The sequence below is a fragment of the Strongylocentrotus purpuratus genome, unplaced genomic scaffold (genome assembly GCF_000002235.5).
Source record: "Strongylocentrotus purpuratus isolate Spur 01 unplaced genomic scaffold, Spur_5.0 spur5_scaffold_20, whole genome shotgun sequence".
NCBI classification, from domain to species: Eukaryota; Metazoa; Echinodermata; class Echinoidea; order Camarodonta; family Strongylocentrotidae; genus Strongylocentrotus; species Strongylocentrotus purpuratus.
The window spans coordinates 36057896-36067004 of NW_022145606.1; the positions used below are offsets into that span (position 1 = coordinate 36057896).

General features: G+C 38.1%; 1 protein-coding gene across 1 annotated transcript in view; it reads right to left on the bottom strand.

The window, feature by feature from the left end:
- The window catches only part of LOC594361, an 82344-nt gene extending 78799 nt beyond the window's left edge, over window positions 1-3545 (bottom strand). The window contains exons 1-3 of the mRNA XM_030993900.1: window positions 3533-3545; window positions 1882-2038; window positions 885-950 (exon numbers count right to left, since the gene is read on the bottom strand). Of these exons, the coding sequence (XP_030849760.1) occupies window positions 885-950; window positions 1882-2038; window positions 3533-3545 (236 nt within the window). The remainder of the gene's footprint in view (window positions 1-884; window positions 951-1881; window positions 2039-3532) is intronic.
- Window positions 3546-9109: the final 5564 nt, after the last annotated feature.

Genomic DNA, 9109 nt, shown 5'->3' on the forward strand with positions numbered 1-9109 from the left:
ATTTCACAAAACTTGTCATCAGTGACAAATGACAGTTTCTGTTATAAGCTACTGAAATCCTTGCTTCTAATTGGTTATCAGCAAATTTGTCTCTGATTTTTGTCATTTGTCATTAAAAAAAAGCTTTGTGAAACGGATCCCTGGAGTTTGGGTCAATTAATGTTCATGCATCTATCACCTTGCATTAACACACATATGCATGCATTAATCAATTTGCCATTAACATTAAATGCACCATCAACTTCCAAATAGCATTTAATTACAAAAGTTTAGAATGAAACACAGCCAGTGCATGAGCAAGAAACAAGAACAAATTAATGCATTCTCTTGAGGTTTGTCCAAATTTCTTAATAGAATTTCTGTAGTTTATCTAAAACTTGCATGAGGGATGCCCATGTTGGACCACGTTTCATCAAACTTGTTATCAATAACAATTAACTGCCACAGTTCAATGACAAATTTGCTTATAGTCAATCAAAATGTCATAATTTCAATAGCTTATCAAAGTTATTGTAACTTTTTTTTATTTCAAGTTAAATTGAAACAGGACCCTGAATTGGATGTAAATGTAAATTTATTTGAAAAAGGATAAACAGGGGTGCCTAAAATAAATTCAAAAAAAAAATATTTAAAGTAAACTGTAGAGAAAGCAAAGAGCAGATAGAAAGTAGATATCAAATAAAGACAGAGCGCTGTTTCACAAAACTTATCATCAATAACATGTTACAATATCTGTTATAAGCTACTGAAATCCGGGCATTTGATTGGCTAAGAGGAAAGTTCTGATAAGAGTTTAGAATTATTATTGAATTTGTTATTGATAACAAGATTGATAAAACAGGGTTCTGATTCAATTTCTCATCAGGCACGCTAGCCTTACTTACATTTCTGTAACATCCTCAGAAAATGTGGAAGAAGTCAGATTCTCAAAGTTGTAATTCTTGACAAATCTGTGAAAAAAATAAAAGTATACATGAATTTTAACACTTCTCAAGGACACTTCTTATAAGGACAATAATTTCTTAAACTCCTGTTTGTTGAATACGCATATAAATTGGCTCTCATGGGGAATTTGACATCGTTCGTTTGTTCGTTCTTTCGTGTGTTTACCAAATAACAGGGTTTTGTCAATCATCAAAGTCCCCCTCAAATTTGAATTCTGAACATTATCAAAACTAATTAAAATCCAGTTTTTGAAAATAGATTTCATACTAGTATACTCCGATAATAAAAAAAAAAAATCAAGTCATGTTGGATAAGCACAATTAGTTGACATTCCCAAAATCATGACAGAACAAAAAGTTAAATGCGTTAACACAAGTAATGTTTGCTATTTCTAACTGAGATGGAGTACTATCTTTCCTTCAAGATATTACGACTTTCTGCTTTTCTATGAACGGAACAACATTTTTAGGGGAAAGAACTTAAACAGTTACTCAATTGAACATTTTAGAACACATTGTGAAGTTGTAAAGCCACTTTGGTCCATCCTAGAAAATTATCTTTCTTCAAAACTTAAAAAAAAAAATTATTTTCTTGGATTATGAAAGAATGTTTGGTTGTCCCAAGGACTATCAAAATTCAGTATATGAATTTCTTCCTATTGTGTACCAGATTCTACATATACTGCTGCAAATTTAAGAAAGAGAAAACATAATTTTCATGGTCTTATATCTTTGATAAAAATGAAGTCTAAATCTGAATATGTACTTGCAGCTAGGCATGACAAGTTAAGCCTCCATTTAAAATAGAATTATATTTGAATTGTAGTTGACTACATGTTGTCTATTTCACATTCCTGTACATGATTGTAAAAAGCCAGTTGGCTTTTATGTTATCCTTGAGTACACAATAACAAAAAAAAAGAAAAGAAGAACTTACACAGTTGTTGCTGAGGAGCAGTCGATAGTCAACTCATTCTCATCTATGGTGCACCCTGTATTTGTTTTACCACTGTAATCACTGTTGGCTCGACCGTAACCTCCTCCGGTGATAGCTGATGTTGCCGACCAGATGCCGTTGAAGCGGTCATTTCCAGCTGGGGGAAAGGAGATACAGTAATGGTGTTGATAATAATGATCTGGGCTTATATAGCATTTGATAGGAAATACAATCTCTACCCAAAGAAACAGTGAGAGAGAGAGAGAGAGAGAGAGAGAGAGAGGGAGAGAGACACACACACAGAAGAGATACAGGGAGATAGAGGGATATATGGTGAGAGACCAAAAAAAAAACAGTGAGGGGGGAACAGAGAGAGAGGGAGAAAGACAGGAGAACAGGGAGATAGAGGGAGATATGGTGAGAGACCAGAAAGAACTAGATGGAATTTTGACTGCGCGCAGTCGAAAATGATGCCTCCGCCATATAGAGCAATTTAAACAAGTTTGGAGTTTAAATCTCCAATGGTTCTTGAGATATCATGATAACAATCTCAATGTATGGAATTTCATATGTTGACCTCTGTGACCCTTGACCTTTGACCTACGTGCTCCAAAATCTAATCAGATTGTCTTCCTATGGTGATACACACTATCATTAAGTTTGAAGTTTAAATCTCCAGTGGTTCTTGAGATATTATGATATGGTGATACATACTATCATTAAGTTTGAAGTGAAAATTCTCCAGTGGTTCTTGAGATATCGCGATAACGATCTCAATGTATGGAATTTCATACGTTGACCTCTGTGACCCTTGACCTTTGACCTACGTGCTCCAAAATCTAATCAGATTGTCTTCCTATGGTGATACACACTATCATTAAGTTTGAAGTTTAAATCTCCAGTGGTTCTTGAGATATTATGATATGGTGATACATACTATCATTAAGTTTGAAGTGAAAATTCTCCAGTGGTTCTTGAGATATCGCGATAACGATCTCAATGTATGGAATTTCATAAGTTGACCTCTTTGACCCTTGACCTTTGACCTACGTGCTCCAAAATCTAATCAGATTGTCTTCCTATGGTGATACACACTATCATTAAGTTTGAAGTTTAAATCTCCAGTGGTTCTTGAGATATTATGATAACAATCTCAATGTATTGAATTTCATAAGTTGACCTCTGTGACCCTTGACCTTTGACCTACGTGCTCCAAAATCTAATCAGATCGTCTTCCTATGGTGATACATACTATCCTTAAGTTTGAAGTTTTTACATCTCCAGTGGTTCTTGAGATATCATGATAACAATCTCAATGTATGGAACTTCATAAGTTGACCTCTATGACCCTTGACCTTTGACTTACGTGCTCCAAAATGTAATCAGATTGTTTTCCTATAGTGATACACACTATCACTAAGTTTGAAGTTTAAATCTCCAGTGGTTCTTGAGATATCGCGCTAACAAACTCAATACAAGGAATTTCATAAGTTGACCTCTGTGACCTGTGACCTATGACCTACGTACTCCAAAATCTAATCAGATCGTCTTCCTATGGTGATAAATACTATTCCCGAGTCTTAAGTTTAAATCTCAAATGGTTCTTGAGATATTGTGATAACGGTCAAACGGGACGGATGTACGGACGGACAGCCAGAAAACATGATGCCTCCAGCGGAGGCATAAAAATATATTTTCCTCCAAAATCCTGAACCACCCCGGCCCTTACCATTTCGGCCTGAAATTGGTGTTTATTCAAATTATCACAATATTTGCCCCTACGCCCCTTTCAAAGGGATATGGGGGTCAGGATCAATTTAATGGCATGTATGGACATTCATTGTGGGGAAACTAACCTATTAAAAAAAATATATATTTTCCTCCAAAATGCTGAACCACCCCGGACCTTCTAATTTCGGCCCAAAAGTTGTGATAATTCAAATTTTTACAATATTTGCCACTACGCCCCTTTCAAAGGGATATGGGGGTCAGAATCGATTTAATTGCATGTAGGTACATTCATTGTGGGGAAACTAGCCTATTAAAAAAAAATATATATTTTCCTCCAAAATGCTGAACCACCCCGGCCCTTACAATTTCGGCACGAAAGTTGTGATAATTCAAATTTTTACAATATTTGCCCCTTCGCCCCTTTCAAAGGGATATGGGGGTCAGGATCCATCTAATGGCATGTATGTACATTCATTGTGGGGAAACTAGCCTATTAAAAAAATATATATTTTCCTCCAAAATGCTGAACCACCCCGGCCCTTACCATTTCGGCCTGAAATTGGTGTTTATTCAAATTATCACAATATTTGCCCCTACGCCCCTTTCAAAGGGATTTGGGGGTCAGGATCCATCTAATGGCATGTAGGTACATTCATTGTGGGGAAACTAGCCTATTCACAAAATATAATATTTTCCTCCAAAATGCTGAACCACCCCGGCCCTTACCATTTCGGCCTGAAATTGGTGTTTATTCAAATTATCACAATATTTGCCCCTATGCCCCTTTCAAAGGGATATGGGGGTCAAGATCCATCTAATGGCATGTATGTACATTCATTGTGGGGAAACTAGCCTATTCAAAAAATATAATATTTTCCTCCAAAATGCTGAACCACCCCGGCCCTTACCATTTCGGCCTGAAATTGGTGTTTATTCAAATTATCCCAATATTTGCCCCTACGTCCCTTTCAAAGGGATATGGGGGTCAGGATCCATCTAATGGCATGTATGGACATTCATTGTGGGGTAACTAGCCTAATCAAAAAATATAATATTTTCCTTCAAAATGCTGAACCACCCCGGACCTTCTAATTTCGGCCCGAAAGTTGTGATAATTCAAATTTTTACAATATTTGCCCCTACGCCCCTTCCAAAGAGATATGGGGGTCAGGATCCATCTAATGGCATGTATGTACATTCATTGTGGGGAAACTAGCCTATTAAAAAAAATATGTATTTTCCTCCAAAATGCTGAACCACCCCGGCCCTTACCATTTCGGCCTGAAATTGGTGTTTATTCAAATTATCACAATATTTGCCCCTACGCCCCTTTCAAAGGGATTAGGGGTCAGGATCCATCTAATGGCATGTATGTACATTCATTGTGGGGAAATTAGCCTATTCACAAAATATAATATTTTCCTCCAAAATGCTGAACCACCCCGGCCCTTACCATTTCGGCCTGAAATTGGTGTTTATTCAAATTATCACAATATTTGCCCCTACGCCCCTTTCAAAGGGATATGGGGGTCAAGATCCATCTAATGGCATGTATGTACATTCATTGTGGGGAAACTAGCCTATTCAAAAAATAAAATATTTTCCTCCAAAATGCTGAACCACCCCGGCCCTTACAATTTCGGCACGAAAGTTGTGATAATTCAAATTTTTACAATATTTGCCCCTTTGCCCCTTTCAAAGGGATATGGGGGTCAGGATCCATCTAATGGCATGTATGTACATTCATTGTGGGGAAACTAGCCTATTAAAAAAAATATATATTTTCCTCCAAAATGCTGAACCACCCCGGCCCTTACCATTTCGGCCTGAAATTGGTGTTTATTCAAATTATCACAATATTTGCCCCTACGCCCCTTTCAAAGGGATTTGGGGGTCAGGATCCATCTAATGGCATGTAGGTACATTTATTGTGGGGAAACTAGCCTATTCACAAAATATAATATTTTCCTCCAAAATGCTGAACCACCCCGGCCCTTACCATTTCGGCCTGAAATTGGTGTTTATTCAAATTATCACAATATTTGCCCCTATGCCACTTTCAAAGGGATATGGGGGTCAAGATCCATCTAATGGCATGTATGTACATTCATTGTGGGGAAACTAGCCTATTCAAAAAATAAAATATTTTCCTCCAAAATGCTGAACCACCCCGGCCCTTACCATTTCGGCCTGAAATTGGTGTTTATTCAAATTATCACAATATTTGCCCCTACGCCCCTTTCAAAGGGATTAGGGGTCAGGATCCATCTAATGGCATGTATGTACATTCATTGTTGTGAAACTAGCCTATTCAAAAAATAAAATATTTTCCTCCAAAATGCTGAACCACCCCGACCCTTACCATTTCAGCCTGAAATTGGTGTTTATTCAAATTATCACAATATTTGCCCCTACGTCCCTTTCAAAGGGATATGGGGGTCAGGATCCATCTAATGGCATGTATGGACATTCATTGTGGGGTAACTAGCCTAATCAAAAAATATAATATTTTCCTTCAAAATGCTGAACCACCCCGGACCTTCTAATTTCGGCCCGAAAGTTGTGATAATTCAAATTTTTACAATATTTGCCCCTACGCCCCTTCCAAAGAGATATGGGGGTCAGGATCCATCTAATGGCATGTATGTACATTCATTGTGGGGAAACTAGCCTATTCACAAAATATAATATTTTCCTCCAAAATGCTGAACCACCCCGGCCCTTACCATTTCGGCCTGAAATTGGTGTTTATTCAAATTATCACAATATTTGCCCCTACGCCCCTTTCAAAGGGATATGGGGGTCAAGATCCATCTAATGGCATGTATGTACATTCATTGTGGGGAAACTAGCCTATTCAAAAAATATAATATTTTCCTCCAAAATGCTGAACCACCCCGGCCCTTACCATTTCGGCCTGAAATTGGTGTTTATTCAAATTATCACAATATTTGCCCCTACGTCCCTTTCAAAGGGATATGGGGGTCAGGATCCATCTAATGGCATGTATGGACATTCATTGTGGGGTAACTAGCCTAATCAAAAAATATAATATTTTCCTTCAAAATGCTGAACCACTCCGGACCTTCTAATTTCAGCCCGAAAGTTGTGATAATTCAAATTTTTACAATATTTGCCCCTACGCCCCTTCCAAAGAGATATGGGGTCAGGATCCATCTAATGGCATGTATGTACATTCATTGTGGGGAAACTAGCCTATTAAAAAAAATATATATTTTCCTCCAAAATGCTGAACCACCCCGGCCCTTACCATTTCGGCCTGAAATTGGTGTTTATTCAAATTATCACAATATTTGCCCCTACGCCCCTTTCAAAGGGATTAGGGGTCAGGATCCATCTAATGGCATGTATGTACATTCATTGTTGTGAAACTAGCCTATTCAAAACATAAAATATTTTCCTCCAAAATGCTGAACCACCCCGGCACTTACCATTTCGGCCTGAAATTGGTGTTTATTCAAATTATCACAATATTTGCCCCTACGCCCCTTTCAAAGGGATATGGGGGTCAAGATCCATCTAATGGCATGTGAGGACATTCATTGTGGGGAAACTAACCTATTAAAAAAATATATATTTTCCTCCAAAATCCTGAACCACCCCGGCCCTTACCATTTCAGCCTGAAATTGGTGTTTATTCAAATTATCACAATATTTGCCCCTACGCCCCTTTCAAAGGGATATGGGGGTCAGGATCAATCTAATGGCATGTATGGACATTCATTGTGGGGAAACTAACCTATTAAAAAAAATATATATTTTCCTCCAAAATGCTGAACCACCCCGGACCTTCTAATTTCGGCCCAAAAGTGGTGATAATTCAAATTTTTACAATATTTGCCACTACGCCCCTTTCAAAGGGATATGGGGGTCAGAATCGATTTAATTGCATGTAGGTACATTCATTGTGGGGAAACTAGCCTATTAAAAAAAAATATATATTTCCTCCAAAATGCTGAACCACCCCGGCCCTTACAATTTCGGCACGAAAGTTGTGATAATTCAAATTTTTACAATATTTGCCCCTTCGCCCCTTTCAAAGGGATATGGGGGTCAGGATCCATCTAATGGCATGTATGTACATTCATTGTGGGGAAACTAGCCTATTAAAAAAAATATATATTTTCCTCCAAAATGCTGAACCACCCCGGCCCTTACCATTTCGGCCTGAAATTGGTGTTTATTCAAATTATCACAATATTTGCCCCTACGCCCCTTTCAAAGGGATTTGGGGGTCAGGATCCATCTAATGGCATGTAGGTACATTCATTGTGGGGAAACTAGCCTATTCACAAAATATAATATTTTCCTCCAAAATGCTGAACCACCCCGGCCCTTACCATTTCGGCCTGAAATTGGTGTTTATTCAAATTATCACAATATTTGCCCCTATGCCCCTTTCAAAGGGATATGGGGGTCAAGATCCATCTAATGGCATGTATGTACATTCATTGTGGGGAAACTAGCCTATTCAAAAAATATAATATTTTCCTCCAAAATGCTGAATCACCCCGGCCCTTACCATTTCGGCCTGAAATTGGTGTTTATTCAAATTATCACAATATTTGCCCCTACGCCCCTTCCAAAGATATATGGGGGTCAGGATCCATCTAATGGCATGTATGTACATTCATTGTGGGGAAACTAGCCTATTAAAAAAAATATGTATTTTCCTCCAAAATGCTGAACCACCCCGGCCCTTACCATTTCGGCCTGAAATTGGTGTTTATTCAAATTATCACAATATTTGCCCCTACGCCCCTTTCAAAGGGATTAGGGGTCAGGATCCATCTAATGGCATGTATGTACATTCATTGTGGGGAAACTAGCCTATTCACAAAATATAATATTTTCCTCCAAAATGCTGAACCACCCCGGCCCTTACCATTTCGGCCTGAAATTGGTGTTTATTCAAATTATCACAATATTTGCCCCTACGCCCCTTTCAAAGGGATATGGGGGTCAAGATCCATCTAATGGCATGTATGTACATTCATTGTGGGGAAACTAGCCTATTCAAAAAATAAAATATTTTCCTCCAAAATGCTGAACCACCCCGGCCCTTACAATTTCGGCACGAAAGTTGTGATAATTCGAATTTTTACAATATTTGCCCCTTCGCCCCTTTCAAAGGGATATGGGGGTCAGGATCCATCTAATGGCATGTATGTACATTCATTGTGGGGAAACTACCCTATTAAAAAAAATATATATTTTCCTCCAAAATGCTGAACCACCCCGGCCCTTACCATTTCGGCCTGAAATTGGTGTTTATTCAAATTATCACAATATTTGCCCCTACGCCCCTTTCAAAGGGATTTGGGGGTCAGGATCCATCTAATGGCATGTAGGTACATTATTGTGGGGAAACTAGCCTATTCAAAAAATATAATATTTTCCTCCAAAATGCTGAACCACCCCGGCCCTTACCATTTCGGCCTGAAATTGGTGTTTATTCAAATTATCACAATATTTG